Source organism: Mustela putorius, unplaced genomic scaffold (genome assembly GCF_011764305.1).
Source record: "Mustela putorius furo isolate JIRA1106 unplaced genomic scaffold, ASM1176430v1.1 tig00000129_pilon_pilon_pilon, whole genome shotgun sequence".
Lineage (NCBI taxonomy): Eukaryota > Metazoa > Chordata > Mammalia > Carnivora > Mustelidae > Mustela > Mustela putorius.
In genome coordinates, this window is record NW_025421290.1 from 45,265,375 (window position 1) to 45,292,835 (window position 27,461).

The window sequence follows — 27,461 nt, forward strand, 5'->3', positions numbered from 1 at the left end:
CAGGTGTTTTATATTTCAACTCAATTCTGTCACTTATCTTCCTAGAGGTAGCATCAGATCCCACAGATTTAGGGCTCAGTCCTATGAGATTGTCCCCCACTTGCCTCACCTGTTGTGTTGAGTGGTTGTTGAGCACAACCATCAAAATAGAATTCTTGAGACCTTGTATGGTACAACTTAGTAAATTTATTTAAATAGCACAGGGATAAAACCTGTGGACAGAAAGAGCTGTACTTTTGCTGTAGGAAGCTAGTAGTTGCCCACATAGTGTTCAGGGTTTGGGAGGCATGCAGGATGTATGAGGTCATAAACGTTTTCTTGAATTTCTACTTGTAAAACTACCTTTGCAAGATTTCTCTGGTGCTTATCATTCAGTTTCATATTAACCATTTGTGAAATACATGGGCAGTCATGAGACCCTTGAAGAAAATAACACAACTAGGGGGCATCTGAGCAGCTCAGCTGGTTAAGCTCTTAGCTCAGGCTTGATCTCAGGATTGTAAGTTCAAGACCTCTGTTGGGCATGGAGCATACTTAAAAAAAAAAGAAAAGAAAAGAAAAAAAGAATGTAGCAACCAGTACATATTTGACCCTTACCAAAACTATGCAGGCTAGGTCAGCCTCCTGGGCTAAAGGTAGACATTTTTCTGCTTCTATCCCTTATCAGTGGCAAACTCAAGCTGTCACCTGTGTTTCTGACCAACCTTTACAGGTTGGAGGGTCCCCTAACCCCTCCTACCTCTCCAAGCCTTGGATTTGATTAGTTTGTTAAGAGTGGCTTACAGAATTCAGAGAAACATTTTACTTACTAGATTACCCATTTATTATAAAAGAATATAACTCAGGAATAGCCAGATAGAAGAGATGCTCAGGGCCAGGTTTGGGAAAAGGCATGGAGCTTTTCTGTTCTCCCCAAATTCTCCACACGTTCACCAACCTAGAAGCTCTCCAGACCTTCTCCTTTTGCATTTTTATGGAGGTTTCATAATGTTTGAGTAAATCATTGGCTGTCCTCTCCACCCCACCACACCCCTCCCTGGAGATGGTGGGGAAGCTGGAGTGGGCAATCATTCACATCTTGGGTTGGATCGCAAAGTCACCTGATTAACATAACAAAAGACACCTTTATTACTCTGCTTGGCCATTCCCATAGTTCTGGGAACTCATGCCAGATATAGAGATGAAGACCAAATATATATTTCTTATTATGAATCGTAATATCACACCTTATATTGTGGCCTGTTACTAAAAAACTCCCTGTGTATGTCCACCTCCCCTCCTGGGTAAGTAAAGATCATTCCGAAAGGACCCATTTTTATATCTTCACAGATAATTATCTTTGGCTTTCATTTAATTAAAAGTCCCAGATAAATTTCAGTAGTGGTCAGAAGCATTCAGTGTCTTTCATTCATTTTAACCACTAAAATCATCTGGTTCAGTACGATTAGTAATACTAAATTTAGCTTTTTTCCTCTCCTCTATCTACTAGACAAAAAAATTCACAACTTACGTGGTTGCTGCTGGACTTCAATATGGAGTGGAAGGAGGCATCTTACATTATTTTTTTAAGGTATGACTTTTCAGTGACTATGAGGGTTTTAGAAAAGCATTTTACAGTAAGGTTATTCAGTTTGAAGTTTTTATTTTTTCTTTTTCTATTTTCCTTTCCTCTATGATGACCACACTCAGAGCAATGAGGAAAAAGATGGCTCCCCCTTCGTCCATGGGACAGACACTGATGCCTACCATATTCCAGAAACTGTTGTCAGTTCTGGGACTCTGATACCATAATAATAAAGTCCTTGCCTTGGTGGAACTTGCATCCCAGTGGGATGGAGGAGAGTGAGAGATACGAACCCAACTGGCCAGGACACAAAGTATTTCAGATGTTGACAAACAGAATAGAAAGCAACAAAACAGAGAAAGATAGAAAGAGAACCAGTGGTAGGGTTGGGAGGTGGTATCTTGAATGTGATGATCAGGAAAGGCCTTTCTCGTGATATGACACTTGAGCAGAAAGTGATCAGGGAGTTGGCTACTTTGCCTTCTGGAGGAAGGGTGGTAGGAACTGGAAGTGCAAAGACCTGAGGGAGAAATTTGCAGGTTGGGATTAAGGAACAGCACATAGAAGACTGTGGCCAAAGTAGAGGAGAAGGGTAGGTCCGTTTGTCCTTGTCTGTTCTCAGCTGCTCCTCAGCTACATGGCCACTGATTGTTGGCTTTCTTAGGTTCCTGCCCCAGACCTTCTTGCCTTTTTTTTTTTTTTTTAAAGATTTAATTTATTTATTTATTTGAGAGAGAGAGCAAGTGCACAAGTGGAAGGGGTAGAGGGAGAAGGAGAGAGAGAATCTCAAGTAGACTCCGCACTATGTGTGGAGCCCAACACAGGGCTCGATCTCACAGCCCTGAGATGATGAGATGAAACCAAGAGTCGGATGCTTAACTGACTTCTCCAACCAGGTGGCCCCCTTCTTATCTTCCCTGTCTGCACCCTTCTCCTGGGTTGCTCTGTCCATTCCCGTGACTGGTGCCCAATGACTCTCAAACATCAGTTTCTCCATCAGGGCTTGCTCCTGAGTCCTAGCTCTGTGAATCTGGCTGCCTGTTCAAGCACCTCACTTGGAAAGTTTCACAAACCCAAATTCTACCTGCAGTTCTCCCCAACCCTCTGTTCCTCCAGGACCCCATCTCAGAAAATGGGACCTTCCACCCAGCTGCACCAAACCAGAATCCAACTCTTCCCTGGTTCTCATCCATCACAAAATCCCCCAGTACTATAGGGCCAACCTCCTCAGTATCTCCTCCTCTCCCACCACACTCCCCCCGCCCCATCCACAGGCTAGACATCTCTTGTTGGCCCAACTGTCCTGGTCTCCACCTCCGCATTTAGACTTTTACTTCCCGTCGTTCCTTTGCAAGGCAACAGAAGCAAATGTAATGATGCCACTTCACTGCTTAGAACCCTTCAACGGTTTCCAAAAGTCTGAAATATCTTACAAGATCCAGTGGTCTGCTGCGGCTGCCACCTCTATTTCACCTTTAAAAGCGATATAAGATAGTCTAGTACCTGACAGCTCAACAGTATCCAGACTGTCTATTTCTTTCTTTTTTTTTTTTTTTTAAAAGATGTCATTGGGGGCGCCTGGGTGGCTCAGTGGGTTAAGCCGCTGCCTTCGGCTCAGGTCATGATCTCAGGGTCCTGGGATTGAGTCCCGCATCGGGCTCTCTGCTCAGCAGGGAGCCTGCTTCCTCCTCTCTCTCTCTGCCTGCCTCTCTGCCTACTTGTGATCTCTCTCTGTCAAATAAATAAATAAAATCTTTTTAAAAAAATAAATAAATAAAATAAAAAAGATGTTATTTATTCATTTGTCAGAGTGAGAAAGAGAGAGAGCACAAGCAGGGGGAACAGCAGGCAGAGAAACACGCTTCCTGCTGACCAAGGAGCCTGATGGGGGATTTGATCCCAGGACCCCAAGATCAAGACCCGAGCAGAAGGCAGCCACTTAACTGAGCCACCCAGGCCGCCTCAGACTATTTATTTCTTCACTGAAATACCTAAAATGTGGGGAAAGGACAAGGGTTTGGACTTTGAAGATCAGGGTTCAGATCCAGGCACAGTAGTCACTGAGTCTCCAATGGTTTATCTACTAAGCATTTCATCTTTGAACTGATAATAATGACCCCTGGCCCATGGGAGCAATTTTAGACTTTCATTCTCATTTCTGTGTGTATGTGAGAGGATGGAAGGCATGTGAAAGCATTTCTTTTCTGTGTAGACACCACACAGATGATGACGGAAGATAGCCCACCAGACTGTAGATATCCTGAAAAGTATTTCAGCCTAGGTTATACGTTCCATGGTTTCTCTTAATAGGATTTGAGCAGCAACTAAATCTCATCAGAACTGATTTTCAAAACATCCCTTTAGGCGATAACATCATCAGACCACTGAGTCTTTTAGATGTCCAAGGGTCTTTTGAATGGCTGTGCTTGAGCTCTAATAGTTACATACAACCAGGGGGCAATACACTTTTGCTTTTCTTTCAGATAGCTTGGTTGGGTGAGGTCCCTGCCATACCGGTGTTTGGAGATGGAACAAATGTCATTCCAGCCATTCATGTTCTTGATCTAGCAGGGTGAGTGTTTTTCTAGAGCTGGGACTTCCCTGGAAGTAATTGAATAATGTATTTGTGTTTCAGTGAACACTTAGTAAGCACTTGCCAAGCGCTAAGACCCTTACATCACTGTATCCATTCTTCATGACCACCCTATGCACAAGGTCTGGTCATTATCTCTGTTTTGGCATCTGGTGGCCTAGTGTCCACCATCTGAAAATGCCAGGAAAGCCCATAGTGCAGTCTTCACCCAGAAGTCATCTGTCCTGAATGTCGGAAGTCACGAATCACCCGGGGTAGGAAATCGTACCCCTCCCATCCCACCCCACTGCCTCTTCCGGCCCCGCAGCTCCCCTAAAACAGCCACGGCTTCTCCAGACCTGTGTCTGACTCTGTGGACACCCCTCCCCAAAGCTCTGTTGAGAGACTTCCAGGAGCTGCCCCGGTGAGCAGACTTCACGGACCGAAGTCCTGCTGGGGGTCAGGGGCTCTTTGCATGGCACTGGGTGAAGCCGGAGCTGATGGATCAGGCTTGGAATCCTGGCATCTCTACTTTCCCTGTGGCTCAGCCTGAGGCACGTTCCTTGACCTTCCCGGCTTCCTTGTCTGTACCACCCATGCCTGAGTTGGAAGTGGAGTGAGATACTGCCTGGCCCTGGGGGTGGTGGTTGGTTCACTCTACTTGACTCCATCTTTCTTGCTTTCTTCCCTGGTGATGGTTTTTCCTGGTGGGCTGCAGAGTGATACAGAACATCATAGACCACGTGCCAAAGCTCCATTACCTGGTTGCTGTGGATGAGTCTGTCCACACCCTGGAAGACTTGGTCAAGGTACAGCCGCCCCATTCCATACTTGCTTGCATTTCTTTTTCTTTTCTTTTTTTTTTTTTTAAGATTTTATTTATTTATTTGACAGAGAGAGAGAGAGAGAGAGATCACAAGTAGGCAGAGAGGTAGGCAGAGGGGGAGGCAGGCTCTCCGCTGAGCAGAGAGTCGGATGCGGGACTTGATCCCAGGACCTTGAGATCATGACCTGAGTTGAAGGCAGTGGCCCAGCCCACTGAGCCACCCAGGTGCCCCTCACACTTGCTTGCATTTTTTAAACTGTTTTACCCCCTAAAGTATAGCTGTGGAGTCGGCTATGCTAACAAGACTGGGGACTCCCCAAATGGAATATCCTTAAAACCAAAGTCACTGTAGGCATCTGCAGTGTATATGTTGGGAAATTTACAGTCAAGATGGCCTTTCTCCAGTCTGTGCACTGAAGGGAGCAGGAGGGGCCACTGTGGGACCAAGACACACATGTGAATCCCACAGGGGGCTACTAAAATATGTCCTGGATACTTGCCTCAAAGTACTTTTAGGGTCAGATTTCCCCAAACCAACTGGCAGCTTGCAGGGACTCTAGGTCTGTGGGGGCTGTCTCTCCAATCCAGGCCACTGGCCACCTTGTAGCCCAGCTAGCACAGTGAATGTGGCTTTCCCCTGACCACCTCCTACTCATCTTTAACATTCTGCTCAGATTTAATCCTCAGAAAACCTCCCTGCCTCCTTCCCACCTCTTGCATGGGTCAGGCGCCTCTTTTCCCAGCATCCCCTCTGCAAGCCGCAGTTTGCATAATTAATCATCTGTGTACTGGGCTGCCTCCCCTGACTGAAAGCCCTTGGAGGGCCCTTTCTCCTCGCTGTCTGCAGTCTCTGGCTTGCAGTGGTGAACGTTGGATATTTGCAAAAGAGATGAATCAGTGCATGCCTTCAGGGCACTCCCCCTCTGTTTAGGGGGAAAAAAAAAAGTATTCCCTTAGGTTGACATTCATTTGAGAAATCTTGTATTAAAATCTTACAGGCAAACCAAATAGTGTTTCTGATTTTCTCTAACAGTGCATCAGTAAAAATACTGGCCCTGGGAAAATCCAGAAAATACCCAAAGAAAATGCTTTCCTAACCAAGGACTTAACAGTGAGTAGATACGAGATTCTTTTCCTAAATGTTATTGGTTCTTGAGGGATTTGGAGTCCACATACCTCGGTTCCAGCTTTATCTTTGCTGCTCCTGCACAGCTAAACATTTTACCCTAAAGCAGTTTCCCCTTGTCTTACTGAGAGCTTCTGTTTTCTTTTCTGAAAAACGCTCAGGGGTCCCGCTCAGGAAACGCATTTGAAAACTGTTTGATACGTAAATGCTTTACAGACACTGGGTGTCCTTCTCTTTGGCCTCTTTGTGTAATACAGATAGGAACCTGGGATTTCTGATTCCATCACAACAGAAACCTACACAGCTTTAGTCAGCAGTGTGCCCTTTGAACCTGCTTTAGGACGTAGTTATTTTATTATTTTGTTTTGGTTTTTTTTTTAGGAATAAATTGCATCTAAACACTACCTTTGAGAATGTTTATGGAAGGACAGATATCACTGGTTGTCTCTTGGGAGCCGGGCCAAGTGGGTGGTGATGGAGATCACAGAGAATGCTTTCCTCTCGACTTTTTCTTTTGGATTTTGAGTAAAGGGATTGCACCATTCAAAAAACAATACAATTACAATTTGTAAGAAAGAAACCTTACACTGGGATTTCCGGCATCTTCCTACTCTGAGCTGTTTGTCTAAGAGCCAGGATGCTCCCTGTCCCCAGCACAGAGGTGGGAAGATTTAGAATTTGCATAGGAAGACCACAGGGGGCGCTCTGTCAACACTGAGCGCCGCCATTGATTGACTTCCATCTTTGGGGACTGTATAATTTTTTTTTCTTTAATCATGGGGATTTTGGTCTGTTATAATTGTCGGAATGAAAGAAAAGTCAAGTCAAATCTCTAATATTCCTTTATCTCTTAGCAAGAGTGTCTTGACCATTTACTGGTGAATTTGAGAATGGAAGCCCTTTTTGTGAAGGAGAATTTTAACATTCGGTGGGTTGCCCAAACAGGATTTGTGGAAAATATCAACAATATCCTCAAAGAGTACAAGCAAAGCAGAGGATTACTGGTAACTATAACAATTTACTGTTTCGACTCCCTGTTTTAAAAATTCTGATTTAATGGGGCGCCTGGGTGGCTCAGTGGGTTAAGCCGCTGCCTTCGGCTCAGGTCATGATCCCAGGGTCCTGGGATCGAGCCCCGCATCGGGCTCTCTGCTCAGCAGGGAGCCTGCTTCCTCCTCTCTCTCTGCCTGCCTCTCTGCCTGCTTGTGATCTCTGTCAAATAAATAAATAAAATAAAATAAAGTAAAAAAATAAATAAAAATAAAAATTCTGATTTAAGCAAAGTAAATCAAAACTTTAGTATAATCACACTAATGAAAGTATTCTCTTTTTTATATGTCCCAACTTCTAAAATCAAGTTCTTTTAAAAATTTTAATCCAATTGTCCACGTCTAACAATCTAGGTGTATACTAATTAATTAATTGTCAATCAAATATTAAACATTTTAAAGTTAACACAGATAACGACTGTTATGCTTGACACAAATTGAACCTGACAGTAAGCTCAAGACTGACCACCCCAGCTCTGTCTACGTATGGAAAAATGACAGGTGCATCTTGCCCTGCCTGGTTTTTTTTTTTTTTTTTTAAAGATTTTATTTATTTATTTGACAGACAGAGATCACAAGTAGGCAGAGAGGCAGGCAGAGAGAGAGAGAGAGAGGGAAGCAGGCTTCCTGCGGAACAGGGAGCCCGATGCGGGGCTCGATCCCAGGACCCTGAGATCATGACCCGAGCTGAAGGCAGCAGCCCAAACCACTGAGCCACCCAGGCGCCCCGCCCTGCCTGTTTTAACCCTGTTTTCACCCTGGTTACTTACCTACAGAAGAGCGTCAGTGGGAGGTGGAAAGGAGAAGTCTGATTGTTACTTTGATCTCTTCCTGTTGGCCCAGAGATTTGGGAGTCATCTTAATCATCAAACTCTTCAAAGTAGACATGCTTTTAACTCCCCATTATAGATGATGAAACTTGGGCTCAGAGAGGTTAAGCAGTTTCTTCAAGGTCACACAGCTAGTCAGAGATTCAAACTATCTGGGGTGCAGACTAAGCCAGAGCAGCCTAACTGCTGCGTCTCCATACCTCCCTTCCCAAAGTCAGCTCTGTGTAGCCCTTGTCCAGATCCTTGATTTATCGCAGATTAGCATCCCAAAGAGGATTGTGAGTAATACAGGAGAACATGTGTTGAAAACTATCCGGTCCATATGAGGAACACAAGACATCCTAACCAGAGCTACCACTGTGCATGGGAGACGCCATACAGGCAAAAGTGGTCTCATCATTGTGTCCTAAGAACCATATTCTCCTGAAAAACATGCCTAGTTAAGTAGTAGATGTGCCTCTCAGCAAAAGAAACAGTGATGCCTTTAAGCATCTAATATACCCAGGGTGGCTGTACTTGCATCTTATCCTGAGACAGATAAGACACAACTCAAATAGTGAGACTGGTGTTGTCCTCTGTGGGTCGAATGGAAAAAACAACACAGTTAGGGTACAAGACACCTTAAAGAGATCCCGTGGTTCCCGATTAGCAAGACTGGACAGAACATGATAGCGTGATAGAGGGAATAAGCGTCTCTAAAAATACATATTTTTAAAGATTTTATTTATTTATTTGAGATAGACAGGGAGAACATGAGTGCAGGAGGGAAGGCAAGAGGCAGACTCCTTGCTAAGCAGGGAGACCGGACACTGTGCTTGCTCCCAGGATCATGGGATCATGACCAGAGTTGGAGGCAGACCCTTAACTGACTGAGCCACCCAGGTGCCCTGAGCATCTCTAAAAATGGAACAGTCTCTCCATCCCTAGGGGCTGGTCAGAGTAGAAGCACAGCCCAGGAAACTACCCTGGGTAAGGCAGACGGTGCCATGCCAGTGACATCCCAAAACACAGAACCTTAAGCCAAGGGCTTCCATGAGTCTGGTCCCCTTAGCAAGGCAAGGTCGTCCCTGCTGCAGATGCATCAAGCTACCGTGACCAGATGCACTCAATAGTCCGTTCATCTAGCTCTTTGTCTTCCAACGATGCTCATCGACAACCTTTATGTCTGTCAGCTCCGAGGGAGAAATGTACCAGACATGTGCACTTGGAGTTCTGAGTTCCATGGCAGACATACTTCTCACTATTAAGTGAATAAACTGCCAATCTGCTTTTTCACTGGCCAAGGTACGCCTATCCCAGGAGATAGATCGGCCATCAGTGTGTGGACAAAAGGGACATGCTCAGTTGACAGCTGGCCTTCGGGCTGTGCTGAATGCACCAGGCCCACCCAGGAGCACAGCCCTGCCCATCCAGACTCAGCTTGAGCTGCTTTCTCCGATACCTGCCCCTCCACTGCCCGCCATCGTGGTCATCACCATCGTCCTGAAAGTGTCCCTCAGCAGATAAGACCAGTTATGCTCACCCTCCTCAGTCAGCACCCCTGCAGTGTCCTGTTTACTTCCTTTACTTGGCCTCCTCGTCTGTCAAATGGTAGTAATAATGATCACAACCAAAATGGTGGCTGAAATTATATAACCGTTAAGAGCTTGGACACTCTGCCAATGGAAAGTCTTCCCATCAGCCTGATTGTTGTTATTAATTAGCCTGATGAAATACGAGGCTTCAGTTCCACAACTCTTTGGACCATTTTGAAAGGAATGACCGCTACTGATATTTTGAATTCTGTTGGAAGTAAATATTTACTCCCTGGTTACAAATGTCACCGAGTTTCTGGAGCATTGAAGCAGGTTTTGGCAGAAGTGATGGAGCTCTTTTTTTTTTTTTTTTAATGAGTATATTTTTTAAAACTAGAATAAATGAACTGTGCTAGAAAGTAAAGTATGATTAAAGACCCAGTCAGTTCAGAAATAATACTCATGAGAAAATAATCTCAGCCCTCTCACACTGGACCAGAAATTCTTTTTTTTTTTTTTTTTTAAAGATTTTTATTTATTTATTGAGAGAGAGGTAGTGAGAGAGAGTATGAGCGAGGAGAAATCAAAGGGAGAAGCAGACTCCCCATGGAGCTGGGAGCCCGATGCGGGACTCGATCCCAGGACTCCGGGATCTGACCTGAGCCGAAGGCAGTCGTCCAACCAACTGAGCCACCCAGGCGTCCCTGGACCAGAAATTCTATGTCATTATTTTCTTTGTAAGAGTAATACGACTCATATGTGGAATTTAAGAAATAGATGAACATAGGGAAAGGGAAGGAAAAATAAAATAAGATAAATTTGGAAGGAGAGAAAAACTGTGAAAGACTCTTAACTCTAGGAAACAAACTGAGGGTTTCTGGAGGGGAGGTGGGTGGGGGGCGGGGGTAACTGGGTGACGGGCATTAGAAGGGCGTGGGATGTAATGAGCACTGGGTGTTATACACAACTGATGAATCACTGACCTCTACCTCAGAAACTAATAATACACTCTATGTTAATTATGTTGAATTTTAAGTAAAAAATCTTTAAAAAGTAATATGATAGCGTATACTACTCAAGTACTTTGTTTTTCGTACTTTTAGTACTTTTGTGTAATGCTTGAGTACTTGAGTCCTTTAGTTCTTCAGGATACTGTATGTTAGTAAAATTGAATTTTAAATTAAAAAGTTTTAAAAAAGTAATATGATAGTTTGTAATGCTCAAGTACTTTGTCCTTTAGTTCTTTTCAGTACTTTGTTTTTAGTATTTTAGTACTTCTAGTACTTCTAGTACGTCCAGAGCACATGTCATTGAGCATTGTGTCCCCCATATGTCAGTCAATGCACATAGTAGATGCTCACTAAGTACCTGCTAAGCAGAATGAACAGGAAGGGCCGCTGCCTGATTGGGGGGCAACGCTGTGAGGACGAAGTGGCCCTGACCACAAAGGCCGGCCGTGGAGGAAGTGACTCCGGAGGCTTGACAGAAGAGTCAGCCTGCAGGACCCCGAGACATTCAGGAAAGGGCCCCCTCGAAGTAAAGAACACTCTGTCAAGCCATCGAGTGTGCACAACTCACCGGCCAGTCCTTGTTCTCCTTTTGTAGCCAATCAAGATCTGCATTCTGGGTCCTCCAGCTGTGGGGAAGTCCAGTATCGCCGAAGCCTTGGCCAAGCACTACAAGCTGCATCACATTAAACTGAAGGATGTCATCTCCGAAGCTATAGCAAGACTGGTAACATTTCTAACTGCTTCCCTGGGAATTTTTATACCTCAAAAGTGCTTTCCTTAGTCTCGTAGTAAGGAGGCTGCTAATGTTATGTGGCATCCTGCAAAGAGATTTGTTATTTTCATTGGAGTTTCTTGTTGGCCCCAGTCATGAAAACAGAGCCTCCCACAGGACGTTCCTCTGTGAGATGGTAGCGCCCTTCATGATGCCCTTGAAGTCTAGTCCGTCTCCAGCTGTGGCTAAGACATGTATCTTGTATTCTCTCTGTCTACTGGCACATTTTCAGGTTTGGGGGGGGTTGTTTGTTTTTAAGTAGGCTCCACGCCCAGCGTGGGGTCCAACGCAGGGTCTGAACTCCCCAGCCTGAGATCAAGACCTGAGCTGAGATCAAGAGTTGGAAGCTTGAGGGACGCCTGGGTGGCTCAGTTGGTTGAGCAGCTGCCTTCAGCTCAGGTCATGATCCCAGCGTCCTGGGATCGAGTCCCGCATCGGGCTCCTTGCTTGGCGGGGAGCCTGCTTCTCCCTCTGCCTGTCACTCTGTCTGCCTGTGCTCACTCTCGCTCCTCTCTCTCTTACAAATAAATAAATAAAATCTTAAAAAAAAAAAAAAAGAGTTGGAAGCTTGACTGACTAAATCACCGAGGCAGCCCCATTTTATTTTTAGTTTTTTTTACATCTTAGTGTGTCTTTCTCAGAGTATTATCAGACTATTTATGAACTGCTTTAGGAAGAAAGAGACTACTGGAGTGCCTTCATGGCTTTGTTGGTTAAGCTTCCGACTCCTGATTTTGTCTCAGGTCATGATCTCAGGGTTGTGACATCAAGTCCCTCATTGGGTTCTGCACTGGGCATGGAACCTGCTTAAGTTTCTCTGTCTCTCTCTCTTTCTGGCCCTCCCTGCCGTGTATGCACACACACACTTTCTCTTAACAAAAGAGAAACTATTTTCTTAGAAAAAAAAAAAAAGACTATTTTCTTAGAGCCATTTTAGGTTCATCGCAAAACTGAGAGGTAGGTACAGAAATTTTCCGTACATCCCCTACCCTTTGCGTGCATAAGCGGCGGTGTTATCAACATGCCCGCCAGAATGGTTCCATTAGTTACAACTGGTGAATCCACACGGATACTTCATTAAGACCCAAAGGCCACTCTTTGCTTTAAACTTTGTTCTTGGTGTTACACATCCTATGGGTTTCGACAAATGTAGAATGACACATACTCACCATCACAGTATCACACAGAGTAGTTTTACTGCCCTAGAACTCCGCCGTGCTCTGCCTATTCGTCCCGCCCTCCCCTCAGCAAACTGCTTTTTATCATTTCTTTGAAAATGTAGTGACTATGGTATATTTCCTTAAATGATTACTAGAAGTCTGAATCTCTACAAAATGTGTTTCCTTCAAGTAAGATACAGCCTGACACCTAGAAAAGGGTTGACTCTTAAGCAGTTCTGGTGTTAACACAGAAATGGATTCTTCTCCTAAAATAGAGTGAGAAAAACCTTGAGGCTCTCAGCCATCTCTGTAGATACACGCGTCCTGACGACTTCCACAGTGACCATGGGTGAGCGTGTTCCCTCCTTGGACACCAGCCTTTTCCAGGATCACCCACCAGACGATCTGTGAGTAGCAGATCCATGCGGGGCATCGTCCAATTTGAATATCCCTGTGCTATGTAGGAGGCGATTGTCACACCTAAGGATGAAGGGGAAGATGAAGAAGAAGGGGAGGAGGAGGAAGAGGAGAATGTGGAAGATGCCCAGGAGCTCTTGGATGGCATCAAGGAAAGCATGGAACAAAACGCAGGTAGTGTGCGAGGCCGCGAAAGCATGGAGCAAAACGCAGGTAGTGTGCGAGGCCGCGAAAGCATGGAACAAAACGCAGGTAGTGTGCAAGGCCGGGGGCTGCTCTTGTTGACCGGCTTTGTGTCCTTGTTATAAAAGATTACTTGTTTGCTATTTCAAGTCCAGAAAATATAACAAAGAAATTTCAATCATAATCTCATCCATCCCGGTGGGGAAAAAAATCACCATTAATATTTTGGTGACTATCTGATCATAGGATGGGAAAGAACTACCTAAGTTAATAATAATGAAAGACAAGGGCACCCGGGTGGCATCTGCCTTTGGCTCAGGTCATGATCCCTGGGTCCTGAGATCAAGCCCCATATTGGGCTCCCTGCTCAGTGGGGAGCCTGCTTCTCCTTCTGTCTACTGCTCCCCCTGCTTGTGCTCACTCTCTCTCTCTCTCGCTGTCTGTCAAATGAATAAATAAAGTCTTAAAAAAAGAAACTTTAAAAATGATAATAAAAGACCAAATGTGTACTTATAAATATTTTATAAATATATATAAATGTATATGTATATATAAATATGTATATATGTATATATATGAATATATTTAAATATAAATATTTATACAAATATTTTATATCAAAAATCACTAATTAAAAGGCAAAGGACAAACCAGGAAAAGATATTTGCCACTAAGTCAGCACTAAGATGATGAAGACTTAATATCCTTAATATATAAAATGCTCAGGCAAACTAATAAGAAAACCATTAAGTCCTTACTAGAAAAAAGAGATGGATGACATGGAGCCATAAACACATGCAGGAACAAATACAAATAAATGGAAAATACCCTTACTCATTTGGTAACTTTAACCAGTTTGTTGAACAGGCTCACTGGAGTGAGGGGTCACTTTAAACACAGACTCTGGACTCATTCTTTCTCCACCCTTGAACAGGTTCTGGCTGGTTCTCCTATGCAACTCCTAGATAGTAAGTCAGTCGTCTCTTTGTTCATTCTTTAAGAAGTCCATTCCAATCAAATAATTGCAAGCTGTGTTTTGAACTTAGATGTTTCCCAGGGATCTTGCTACTTGGCAGAAATGAGCATCATTTATTCAGAAACTAACTAAACTAAACTAAATCAAACTTACATTTGATTTAAGTAGACAGTCGAGATCCTCCATCAAGCTGGTTTTACTGGTGTCATCTGTGGACTAGGCCAGTGTGTGACCACCGGGCTCGGCTCCGTTGGAGTGTCTCCCCTCACTACCCTCTCAAGCACGTTTGGCTTCTTTCCCCTTACCTCCTCCGCTCCTCTTTGCTGGTGGCTGTTTCTGATCCCCCAGGGTAGGGCTGGCATGTGGGAAGCAGGGGGAAGGACAGAGGCATGAGCCCGTCCTGGGTCCTAGGTGACAGATGGCTCCTTCCTGCTTTTGCCCTTCACACACTCTCCCACTGAGGACCGCCCGCTGCATTCCTTGGGGCACAGCGCTTGACTGCCCTGCCCACTTCTGGTCTTCGGGCACCAGCCCTGTGTCCCTACAGGTGGTCCTCTGCCCAGCCACTCGTCTTCATGGGTTCTGGTCCTTCCATGCCTCCCTCTGAAGGTATCTCTCCCCCTCCTCTCGCCCCGCGCCGCTCCAGTCTGGTTCTTAGGGACGGACATAGGTTTGTATGCCCACCACGGATGTCCACTTCAAGCAGGTAGCTGATTCGCTGTGTCTTGGTTTCTGCTTCGGTATGGGCTGGTCCAGGAGGAAGTGGCATTTAGAATCCCAGAGATGTCCCAGAGGAAAAGGAAGAGACACAAAAAACCCGTTTATAAAACTTATTTATTTATTTATTTATTTTTATTTTTTATTTTTATTATTTTTATTTTTTTTTAAAGATTTTATTTATTTATTTGACAGAGAGAAATCACAAGTAGATGGAGAGGCAGGCAGAGAGAGAGAGGGAAGTAGGCTCCCTGCTGAGCAGAGAGCCCGATATGGGGCTCAATCCCAGGACCCTGGGATCATGACCCGAGCCGAAGGCAGCGGCTTAACCCACTGAGCCACCCAGGCGCCCCTATAAAACTTTTTTAATTAAAAAAATTTATTTATTTATTATTTCTTTTAAAGGTTTTATTTATTTACTTGAGAGAGAGAGCGAGTGAGCTCAGAGGCAGAGGGAGAAGCAGGCTCCCCACTGAGCAGGGACCCCAGTGCAGGGTTGCAAACCAGGACCCTGGGACCATGACCTGAGCCAAAGGCAGATGCTTAACCAACTGAGCCACCCAGGTACCCCTATTATTATTATTATTAATTTTAGTTAAGAAGGCTACATACCCAACGTAGGGCTTAAACTCATGACCCTGAGATCAAGCATCCCATGCTCAACTGACTGAACCAGCCAGGTGATTCTTTTTTTTTTTTAATTTTTATTTTTTTAAAGTCATCTCTGTGTCTGACATGATACGCAAACTTCCGACCCTGAGATCAAGAGTAGCATGTTCCACTGACTGTAGAAAACCCAGTGTAGTACTTTGAGATAAAACACTGCCTCTGCCCCACCTAGGAGACACCTGGGAGCCGGTATGCAGCTTTCAGAGAGACTAATGGGGTCCTGGCTGCCACCGCTTCGGGGAGGGAAACACCCCAAGATAAGACGTTGTGTAATGAGGACACCTGGGAAGGAAGTCTGGCAAGGTCGCGTTAGAGGGCAGAGGGCTGGGATTGTAAGGAATGTACAGGCGTCCACGGCCCTGTGTGTATGCTTGGTAAGCCTGAGGGCTAGAGCCAGAGCAGGGCGCCGGGAGCAGTGAACAGCGCTGCCCCAACAAGGGCAGAGGATGCAGGCAAACAGGATGAGACAAAGCCTGGACGATATTTATTGGACAGAGACATGTCATTGGGCTTTGCAAAAACCCAAAAGTCATATCCAGAGTGTGTATCAGGATGGTCTGAAGTCCCGACGGGGCTCTTGGCGGCCCCGAGGAGGTGAGCACACCCAGCGGAATTTCCGTGCAGAGCCGAGGACAGTGGCGGTGCTGCTCAGACGCCACCAGGGCCAGTCCTTGGCAGCCGACTCTGTTCTCCCCCCAGATGCCAAGAAAGGCCACGCTGGGTCAGCAGCCTCTGCCTGGAGGGGCCCTGAAAGGGGACAGAGGAAGTGGCCCACAGCCACCCACCGCCTTCCTACAAGACTGAATAGTTCATTCTGTCCCCTTTAACCTTAGGAAGGTTGTTTTTGTTTTGTTTTGTTGTTTTGTTTTGTTTTCTCCCTCAGGTTTGTCCCCAAATCCTTCCTGTTCATATTTACCTGAATCTAGAACATGGACCTTGATTGTGTGTGGACAAAACAAGACCTTTGATTTCCCTGCACAGACCTACCTAGAAATTTCACAGCCCGAGTGAGGACACAGAGGTCAGCTCGATTCTCCCCTTGCACGATCCAGTTTGTTTGTAAATGACTCCAACGATTCCAGTGAGACAAATTTCACAATCCCAGCGCAGCAGGGCACCTCGGGGTGCTGAGAATTCCACTCCAGTCCTGACAGTGCAGCTGGAATAGGGCCTTGCTTAAACCCGAATGCACCGGTCACGGATTCTCCGTGCTCACTTTATGGTTTTCGAAAGCATTGTGGGACGATTGAAACAAGTTGGTTGGGTTCCAGGGTCATTGGACTAGTCTTTCAACTTTTCTGTGAGTTTGAAAATAAAAATTGGGGGCACCTGGGTGGCTCAGTAGGTTAAGCGTCTGCCTTTGGCTCAGGCATGATCGCAGGGTCCGGGGATGGAGCCCCGCATCGGGCTCCCTGCTCAGCGGGGAGTCTGCTTCTCCCTCTCCCTCTGCCTCTCCCGTCTGCTTGTGCTCTCTCTCTCTCTCTCCCTCCAATGAATACATAAAATCTTAAAAAAGAAATGAAAATAAAAATTGGGGGGGGGGGGGGGATGTATGTAACTTTATCAACTTCTTAGTGTCTACGCTCTGCATGGAGTATTTTAAAACCTTGGATGCACCTATTTTTGAACCATGTTTTAGTAATTAGGAATATGGATTCATATTATTTATTTACTGGCAGACACACAGCGAGAGAGAGAACACAAGCAGGGGGAGTGGGAGAGGGAGAAGCTAGCTCTCCACTGAGCAGGGAGCCTGACATGGGGCTCAAACCCAGGACTCTGTGATCATGCCTAAGCCAAAGGCAGACGCTTAACCTACTGAGCCACCCAGGCGCCCCTCATACTAGCACTTTAAATATTACTTGAATGCGATAGACTTAAAATTAAAAAACAAAACAAAACAAAAAGCAGGTGTCGTTTTGAAGGCTGTCCAGGAGGGCTCTGTTCATTCATTTTAAAGCAGAAGTGACAGTCATCTTCCAAGGAGCTCCACACTGCCAGGGTCGGGGTGTATCTCTAGGAGGTCAGCGTTCTCTAGAGAGAGCCACCTGGGCTGGCCCTTTGTGTGCTCACATGCCGTAATTATCAGAAACTGCGCTAGAGGTCCCTTCTCGCATACTGAACACTTCCGCTCTGAAGCAGACGGAGAGCATGGCAAAGCTGGGGGCTGGAATCAAGGGAGGGATGCCTGGAGGGGCTGAAGCCTGGTTTCTGAATATAGATGTGCGTTTGCCTCAGCAACAGAACCTTCGGAAATCAGAAATAGACTGCTTAGATAAAACTCGTCTTTGAATTTTGCTGAATCCCTCGACACTTTACTTGGCTCTATTTCTTTGCATCACTGTGAACCTCCTTACTGAGAAACAATGTCAGATCATTTCGAGGAATTTCATTATGCAAAATAACACCTTCGATTTTCTTTTTTTTTCTTTTCTTTTCTTTTTTTTGTCTCAGCCCTAACATTTAAATTTCTGAAAGACATAATTAGTTTTGAATCAGTTACTGCTTAACGAGTCATGTGTCAATGATAGAAGAAAGAAAAGGTGTTTCAATGACATCATTTTATTGTCATTAATTCAGTGATTAAAAATAGCAGGGGCGCCTGGGTGGCTCAGTGGGTTAAGCTGCTGCCTTCAGCTCAGGTCATGATCCCAGGGTCCTGGGATCGAGTCCGGCATGGCGGGGTTGGGGGGGGGTCTCTGCTCAGCGGGGAGCCTGCCCCCCAACTCTCTGCCTACTTGTGATCTCTGTCTGCCAAATTAAATAAATAAATAAATAAATAAACCCCGATGCTAGGTTGGCTCAGTCTGTTAAGCGTGTGACTCTCGATTTTGGCTTAGGCCATGATCTCAGGGTTGTGAGATGGAGCCCCGTGTCTGAGCTGCTTAAGATTGCCCCTGGGGGACCTAGGGGGCTCAGTCAGGTAATCGTCTGCCTTTGCCTCAGGTCAGGATCCCAGCACCCTGGGATTGAGTGAGTAGGGCTCCTTGCAAAAAAAAGATGATCTCCCTCTCTCTTTCAAACAAAATTAAAAAAGGAGAGAGAGAGAGACCAAAACTATTTTATATCGTAGACCCACTGATAAACTAAAAGTATGGTGTGAGCCTAGAAAGGGCTTTGTAGATCAGTCACTCAAAGTTCCCACCCCACGATGCAGTAATGCCCACATCAGTAACGTAAAGGCAGGGCCAGGTCTCAGAAACAGTGGCCGTCTGATGATTGTGATAGAGTAACATGTGACTGTCACAGGGAAGCTGCATCATTTGATCCTTCAACCGTTGTGGCAGTTTTAGGACAAACTTCTCCATCCTCAGCGATGCCATGCACCGCAGGAACCGGGCGTCCAAGGCTCTGGAGGGAACTGTGTAGTAGGGCCAAGGTCGTGAGTGCAGATTTGGAGAGACCCGGGTAGGGAGGATGTTGGTTCCTGCAGCTTTAAAGAGAACCGTGCCTTTGAGAGTTAGATCAAGCTCGATTTTTTTTTAATTTTTATTTTTTAAAGATTTTATTTATTTATCCAACACACAGAGATCACAGGCAGAGAGGCAGGCAGAGAGAAAGGAAGGGAAGCAGGCTCCCTGCTGAGCGGAGAACCTGATGCGGGCCTCGATCCCAGGACCCTGAAATCATGACCTGAGCAGAAGGCAGCGGCTTAACCCACTAAGCCACCCAGGCGCCCTCGACTTTTATTATTTTAATTTTTAATTTTTTTTTAATTTTTTTAAGATTTTTTTTATTTATTGGACAGAGAGAGATCACAAGTAGACAGAGAGGCAGGCAGAGAGAGAGAAGGAAGCAGGCTCCCTGCTGAGCAGAAAGCCCAACATGGGACTCGATCCCAGGACCCTGAGATCATGACCTGAGCTGAAGGCAGAGGCTTAACCCACTGAGCCACCCAGGCGCCCTCGACTTTAATTTATTTTTTACTTTCTATTTTTAAGTAATCTCTACACCCACTGTGGGCCTCGAACTCACCACTCCAAGATCAGTTGCATGCTCTACCAACTGAGCCAGCCAGGGACCCCAAGCTTGATTTGTGTTCCGATGCAGCAAATATTTATTACTGTTATTCCATTATTAATAAGTCATGTGTTAACAACACATGTGAATACTATCTCACTTAACTCTTACAGCACAAACATTTATCGCTATGTATTAAGGCTATTATTACCATGTCTTAAGGCTAGAAGGCTACAGATGAAGGCATAATATCAACACAGAATTGAGTGAACTCTGCTGGCACACGGGAATACACGTTCCACTTCACCCAGAAGTTGTGACTTCACCCAGAAGAAAATTTGGGAACTGCAGACATCAGCATTTGTTTCTGTTCTTTATTGCAGACAAGCACATGGGGTTCTCCTATTTTATTGTGCATTACAGCTCAGTGGATCATGTTCAGAATACAAAACCACATATTTGTAACTTTAAGGGAAAATAAAAGATTTTCAGTAGTTACTTGGACTACACAACAATTTTGAGATGACTTTGTAATCCCCATGAATAATGTGACTCCCTAGTAATATATATATTTTTCTTTTTACCAGGCCAACTAGAAGATCAATATGTAATTAGATTTATCAAAGAAAAGTTGAAATCAATGCCTTGCAGGAATCAAGGTTATATTTTGGATGGATTCCCGAAGACCTATGATCAAGCTAAAGACCTGTTCAATCGTGAGTTCGAGCGTTCCCCTTATTTTTTATTATTTTTTTAAAATTTTTCTTTCTTTCGGGACGCCTGGGTGGCTCAGTTGGTTAAGCAGCTGCCTTCGGCTCAGGTCATGATCCCAGCGTCCTGGGATCGAGTCCCACATCGGGCTCCTTGCTCCGCAGGGAGCCTGCTTCTCCCTCTGACTCTGCCTTCCACTCTGTCTGCCTGTGCTCGCTCGCGCTTGCTTGCTCTCTGACAAATAAATAAATAAAATCTTTAAAAAAAAAAAAAAAAGATTTTCTTTCTTTCTTTGTGTAAACTCTACCCCCACCGTGGGGCTCAAACTCATGATGCTGAGGTCAAGAGCCGTGTGCTGTGTGGACTGAGCCAGCCAGACACCCCTCCTTCATCTGAGTGCTCACCTTCAGATAAGTTGCAACATATCATAGTAATAGTGACTCAGTTAAAATTTGCACATCAGAGGGACTGTCTAAAACACATGCTTTTTCTATTTATCGTTAGTTTTCTAGTTAACTTCTAGTTAAATATTTTAATATTTTGCTGAGGGGCTGTCCACAGTGATAGCACGTAATAAATACGAGAATGTATATTTTATTTTATTAGAAGAAGACGAGGAAGAAGAAGAAGAAGTCAGAGGCAAAATGTTCCCCTTTGATAAACTAATCATACCCGGTAAGTTTAAAATATTTATTTCTCAAAGGTCATATTTAGAGGAATGCCATTTTGCACCCAAACCATCTTTTTTATGTCAATAAAGCAGATCTTTCTCCGCCTGCTCTTTTTTTTGTCGGGGGGTGGGGTGTAAAACGATACCCTTAAACATAAGCTCTCAAGCTAGGGAATGTATGGGAGGCAACAATCAGAAATACAGGAATATTAAGTTCTGAAATGGACAGGAGTCTTTGAGAATGTTTGTTTCTGCTGCTCCCTCTGGGAACGAAGCACAGGGAGGCCAGTCCCCTGATGGTTTGACTTCTGAGCCAGTTGGCAAGACCACCAGGGACTGGGCCCTTCCTCCCGTTTTTGGTGGTAGCCATGCCCTCATCTTTCCCATCTTTCCCAAATCCAGGGTTGAGACTGGACAGGTGCCGAGCTGTTCACTGTTCACGTAGATACACAGATGTTGCACAATGTCCTCTTGGAAGTAAAGTGTAAACAACTTATTCCATGAAAAAGGATTTGCTGACTGTCAGCCTGGCTGACATTTCTTGTGGCCTTGTCTTGAACTTTTAAGATTGTTGTTTTTTTTAATCAGTTTGCATGCGATATCATCATAGGAAACACAAAAACAGCTTTTCTCAGCAAGTGAGCCCGAGGTCATCTCTTAGGATTGTAGGGGGAGCGTGCTCGCTTGCGTCAGAGTCTGCACGGGAGTCAGTGTATGGCTGTAACCCTCTCCCCTTGGTCCAGGAAGAGCTTGCCATGAAGCTACTGGAAGCACTGGGGCCCCCAGAAAGCAGTCATCCTCAGGGATGTAGTTACTATTTATTTGCCTGAGGCCCTGAAGCCTGGGGCAGGGCGTTTGCAATACTAAAGGGGCGGGTTGTCTCAAATTTCCCATGAACATAAGTGTTGGGCTCGGAAAAAGTTAAAAACTAAAGTCGACTAAATAACCAGATCTCTCTGGTTTCTGAGAGTTTATCACTTCTGGGCAATATTCATTCATTGCAAACCGCCTGCCAAATCCTCAGCACTGCCCTGAACTGTTCGTCCATCATGTGTCCAGAACCGCACGAGATAGGAATTCCTTGAACCTTTCTTTGCACAGTCCTGCCAGGCTGCAGTTACTCCCACGGTTACCTGATCCAGAAGCGAAAGCCCAGAGACTTACCTGAGACCATTTCCCTGGTACACGAAATGGCTTAAATTCAAACTCGGTCTCCTCTTTCCTCTGCCTCCAAAACACAGAGTTAATGAAACCCTTCCAGGAAATGGAATCACAAACGTGAAGCGCTCAGATTCTTAACTGTGGTCTACTGGGCTGCTCTCCCTCTGCTGGACATGGTCCAAACGGGTCAAATGTGTCATCTCTTTGGAATGTTTAGTCTGCTCTTAGTAAATTATCTTCTTTCTGGAAATGGTCATTATTTTCTGTCTTCCTGGAAGAAATGAGAGGATTGTCTCATCTGTATTCAGAGAATTTTAATACAGGGAGGTGGCTGGGTGAGGACAGGAGAGGCTATTGCCATTGAAAGAAGGGACCCCAGAGTAGGGGGTATACCGTCTAGATCGTGTGGGGAAATGAGCCAGATTTGGTCAGGAAGTAGGAAGCAAGAAGCAGTGAGGGGAAGCCTAGGCCATTGCCTTAATTGGGGTTTCTGCGGGAAAGGCAAGGCAGGGCTGAGGAAATAGCTTTTTTTTTTTTTTAAGAGGATTGGCTACTTTGAGCCAGTTCCAGTGGGTTTTGCTCTCTAGTTCCCTGGTGCCTGGCTCTGGGATGGTTTAAGGCAAGGGAAATATTAGCGGCTTGATGTGTGAGATTTATAAATGGGGTGGTCACTTTGCACATGACGGCCATTCTCCTGAGTAAGTAGTTGGCCATCTTTAGGAATTAGCCAGTCCTGAAAGAGGCAGTCTCTCTTCAGGTCTGTAACGTTCCCCCCGAGATGTCAAAACATCGTAAGATACAGAAAATAATAAATCTGATTAATACAAGTCCCCATGCTTGATTGGAGTGGTGACACACTTGAGTCTATGGTTGACCCAGTCATAGGTGGTGTTCTCTCTCCTTGATAAACCACTGCCTTTTATAACGGCTGCTAGCCTGCATCTAGGTCAGTTCTTTTCAGATCTCGTGGTTGAAGCCGGTTAAGTTTAAACTCATACCTGCTTGGGGCTCCTGGCTGGAGCAGTAGAACACGCTTCTCTAGATCTCAGGGTCATGAGTTTGATCTCCACATTGGACGTGGAGCCTACTTAAAAAAATGAAGATAAATAAATACAGTTGTCTGTTTGCTTACTATGGAAAATATGTTTTAGGGACACCTGGGTGGCTCAGTCATTAAGCATCTGCCTTTGGCTCGAGTCATGATCTCAGGGTGATGGAGCCCCGCAGTGGGCTCCTTGCTCAGTGGGGAGCCTGCTGCTCCCCCCTGCTTGTGCTCTCTCTCTCTCTGAAAACTAAATAAAATCTTTTAAAAAATGTTTAAAGTGCAGATTTTCAGGGGCACCTGGGGGGCTTACTTGGTTAAGTGTCCAATTCATGATACTGGCTCAGGTCGTGATCTCATGGGTCGTGAGAACAAGGCCTGTGTCATGCTCAGTGGGGAGTCTGCTCAACATTCTCTGTCTCTTTCTCCCTCTGCCCCCTTTCAAATAAATAAATAAATCTTAAAACAAAACAAAACAAAACAAAACAAAACACAGATTTCTCATGACTCTAGATAGCCAAACACAATGATCTCCTTGTTATATACAATCTACCAAGCAGAAATCTCTTACTTGCTATCCATAGCCAGTACAAGGATAGTAGATGTTCCTTTAAAAAAAAAAAAAAAAGATTTGTTTATTTGAGAGAGAGAGAGAGCAGTGAGTGGGAGGAGGAGCAGAGAGAGAGGGAGAGAATCCCAAGCAGACGCTGAGCTGAGCTGGGAGCCCAACACGGGCTTAATCTCCCAAATCTGAGATCACAACCTGAGCTAAAATCAAAAGTAGGATATTCAACCAACCGCTCCACCCAGGCTCCCCAGGACAGTAAATGTTCTGAATCATTATCTCGAGATACTGCAAAATCCTGAAGTTCTGTCTGAATCATAAGAGAGAAAGGACTTTAAAAAATATCACCTGGCTGCCTCAGGCAATAGAGCACGCAACTCTTGATCTTGGAGTCAGGAGTACAAGCCCTATGTTGGGTGTAGAGCTTCCAAAAGAAAAAGAAAAAAAAAAAGAAGAAGAAACCATCTAGTGGGGAATATATTTCATCCTGCTAAAATTCTTGAAAGTTAGAAGCCAAGTCCATCAGTGTTCTTGGTGTTTGGCTAACCGGAAGCTTTCTTCTCCCAGTCACTGGGAAGAAAAATACAGCATCGCATTTATTTTTTTTTAAAGATTTTATTTATTTGACAGAGAGAAATCACAAGTAGATGGAGAGGCAGGCAGAGAGAGAGGGGGAAGCAGGCTCCCTGCTGAGCAGAGAGCCCGATGCGGGACTCGATCCCAGGACCCTGAGATCATGACCTGAGCCGAAGGCAGCGGCTTAACCCACTGAGCCACCCAGGCGCCCCCAGCATCGCATTTTAAACGTCTTAGATCACTAACAGATTTATTAACTTTTCTTCTAGGTGTCTGACGTCATGGGGCTTAACTAGATTCAAATTTCAATGACTTTGTTGACATCATTTCAATTCAAGTACTATACCGGCATTTGGAGGTCTAGCTATCTCCTCTCCTTTTCAGAGTATAGCCACTCATCAAAATCAGATGATCACAGATGAGCATCTAAACTAAATTAAAATAGGTCAGAATAGTGGCAGCTTCAGACTATGGTTATGAATTTACTGGATCTTGTTCTGCAAGCTCTGTCCTCAACCTTGATTTTCACTGTTAACGCAGGGAGCAGATGGTACTCAGTGGAGGGCCACTTGCTCTGTAGGCACCCTCTGCTCTGGGCTCTGCTCTGTACGCTTCCTTTTCTCATTCATTCAAGAAATCTTATTAGAATGCATTTGAGTGAAGATGGCCTTATTATGTGGCCAACCAATACAATTTAATTAATTAATTAATTAATCTGTAAGTATCTCAATTAAATTTAATTTACAAAGTCAGGTGATGGGCCCAGGTTGGCCCACAGGGAACCAGTACTATTTCAGGATAAAAATTAAACGGCTTCCAGGCTTCTCCGGACTCTTACGGGTAGCACGCTATTGGTTAATGATCTGGGCACCCGTGTACTCTGACCACGCTGAGAACCTCTGAGAATAGTAACTCACCTAGAAAGTCTGTTTCACTGATGTGTGCTCTGATGACTCATTCACGCAACTTACATCCACCGAACTTATATGGGAAGCTGGAGAAACAGCTGCTTTCACAGGTTAATAGAAAATCACAGGTGGATGAAATGACCCCTATCGTTAATCTGATTCCCGGGTCAGACATCAGATAGGCGCTCTGTTGAATGGGAGGCAGACGCTTCCTGGCCAGTTGCATTACGTGAGAAGAGCTGGATCTGGGGAAACTCAAGTCCCAGGGGGAGCCCTTGTTTTTATTAATTGGCCAAATGGGCCATCAGTTCGCTCAGCCGCTAGTCTCCTTGGGAGCCTGTGAGGCTGTGCAGGGCGGCAGGGGAAGGTGCAGGGGGCCTGGCTGGGCGGCAGCTGATGGGTGATGCCACAGGGTTTTCAGAGATGCGCTAATTCCGATTTCTGCTGCTTTTTGTTATCGGATTTCTTTTTACTCGATGATTAGATTTGCTACCATTTGCTATTTGGCATTTTATTTGCTATATTTTTCTCATTAGAGATTTGCGCTTTCCAATTTCTGCTTTTTTTTTTTTTCTTAAAAGGAAGAAAGGAGGGAAAGAATGAGAAAGGAAGAAGGGGAAAAAGAGAAAACTAACAGATCTCACAGAGTACCAGCTGGCTGGGCCTCATGGGGAGGCGTCTGGAACCGTCAGTGATTTGTATGCATGTACTCTCCTCGGGGAGAGACGGCAGGGAGGCCAGTTAGTCACTGAGGTCCGGCCCGGGCACCGGACGTTTCGGTTAGCGCTGGCCCGGGCCACCTGCGGGTTAGACCCTCCATTCCTCGGGTTAACTCAGGAGCCCCGCTCTCTCCCCAGAGTTCGTTTGCGTGCTGGACGCCTCGGATGAGTTCCTGAAGGAGCGGGTGATGAACCTCCCCGAGAGCATCGTGGCGGGAACCCACTACAGCCAGGACCGCTTCCTCCGGGCCCTGAGCAACTACCGGGACCTCAATACCGAGGATGAGACTGTCATCAACTATTTCGATGAGATTGAAATCCACCCGATACATATTGGTATGAGCGAGGCTCGAGACTAAGGTCAACGTGAAGAACCACTGACAAGTGTCAGGACCCCATCCCTCCGCCCCCAGGCACCCCTGGTGCGAGTCTGGAGTCTGTGGAGTCTGGAGTCTGTCGCAGGGCTGAGGGCGGGACAGGGAAGCAGAGCTTATGTCCCTGGGGCCAGGAGATCACAGGACAAACAGGGCTTTCCTTCTGGGGAGTCTTTCTACGTGAGGATTTGGTGTGTGGTGGGGGGTTGTTGGGGCATACGAAAATATATGCATAGGTTATGAAATCGAATACCAAAGTGGCATTTTTTTTGAAGGACACTTCAAAGATATGTATATTTGCTGCCGGCTGCTTCCGTGGGGGCAGTGTTTTGTCCCCAGAGCTTTGCAGGGCCCTGATGCTCTTCCCAGAGCCCCTCCTGGCCTTTAGACTGGCTGTCTGACCCCCACTGCTACTCAGAAAGCAAATTGTCCTTCACCGCATTCCCCTTTATTTCCAGTAAGCACTGAACTCAGATCTCAGCAGCCAGCAGGCGCTCAGTAAGTAGGATTTGTCATCAGCCTCACTTGGCCATCACTGTTCCTGGCTTCAAATCTCAGCTGTCATAGGGTGTTTCTACTTCCCTGGACTTTGGTGAAGCGCTGAACTTCCTTTCTGGCTTCCTGGATCTTGACATTTCTTCCTCCCCCGAGTTTGGTGAGGAACCCCTAGCCTGGTAGAACTCAGTGGCCAGGCTGACCCCTGGAGGTCTTTCAGGGTCTCTCTTTGCCCTCAAGAGCCAGAGAGGACAGCATCTGGACCCTGGAGTGCCGGGAGGTGTACCGCCAAGGAATCATGTCCACATGAAGCAGGAGAGCTGGTCTCAGGGCTGGCTCTGCTCATCTGTGTTCTCATCTGTGAAATGGGAAAATACCCCCTGCCTTGTAGAGTTATTACAAATGCAGAGATAGGAGATAGGAAGTGTCTGGTGCAATGGTTGACTAATTTTGTTATTACTAAGACATGACATAGTGTGCTGTTAAGCAATAAAAAGATAATGCAATTTATAAATCTACAAAATCTGTTTGGCCCCCGAAGAAGTGATTGGGTTTTGTCCTCCTGTGTGCCCCAGACTCACATTTTCCATGTAAAACCTTAGGATTTGAATCTACTAATATGGAAAGTAGCTCACCCTATTTGATTAGAGAATTGGGAGAGAATGGTGAGGACATTGCACAAAAACAGTGATTGCCATCTTTTCAGTAATGCTCAGAAAGTGATTTATGGAAAAATCAGGAAAGCCCTGGGGAGAAATGTTGAGAAAGACAGAAACGAAGGGAGGACTGGATGCGAGGTCATTGTGTGTGTGCTGGTCACATCTGACCTCATCTCCATCCTGACGAGGAGGAGATGATGTTAAAGGGAAAGGAGAGATAAATCTTAGTGGGGATG

The 27,461-nt window shown here is 45.4% G+C and overlaps 1 protein-coding gene across 5 annotated transcripts in view; it reads left to right on the top strand.

Moving 5' to 3' along the window:
• Positions 1–27,461, top strand: part of AK7 (adenylate kinase 7) — a 76,997-nt gene that overhangs the window by 42,739 nt on the left and 6,797 nt on the right. For 4 of the 5 annotated variants that reach the window (XM_013057414.2, XM_045073423.1, XM_045073430.1 and 1 more), the window contains 10 exons: positions 1,490–1,570; positions 4,048–4,136; positions 4,855–4,945; positions 5,996–6,073; positions 6,943–7,092; positions 11,087–11,215; positions 12,888–13,092; positions 19,933–20,061; positions 20,663–20,731; positions 25,836–26,033. In XM_013057414.2, the coding sequence (XP_012912868.1) occupies positions 1,490–1,570; positions 4,048–4,136; positions 4,855–4,945; positions 5,996–6,073; positions 6,943–7,092; positions 11,087–11,215; positions 12,888–13,092; positions 19,933–20,061; positions 20,663–20,731; positions 25,836–26,033 (1,219 nt within the window). The remainder of the gene's footprint in view (positions 1–1,489; positions 1,571–4,047; positions 4,137–4,854; positions 4,946–5,995; positions 6,074–6,942; positions 7,093–11,086; positions 11,216–12,887; positions 13,093–19,932; positions 20,062–20,662; positions 20,732–25,835; positions 26,034–27,461) is intronic. The other variant, XM_013057415.2, reaches the window with a different exon arrangement.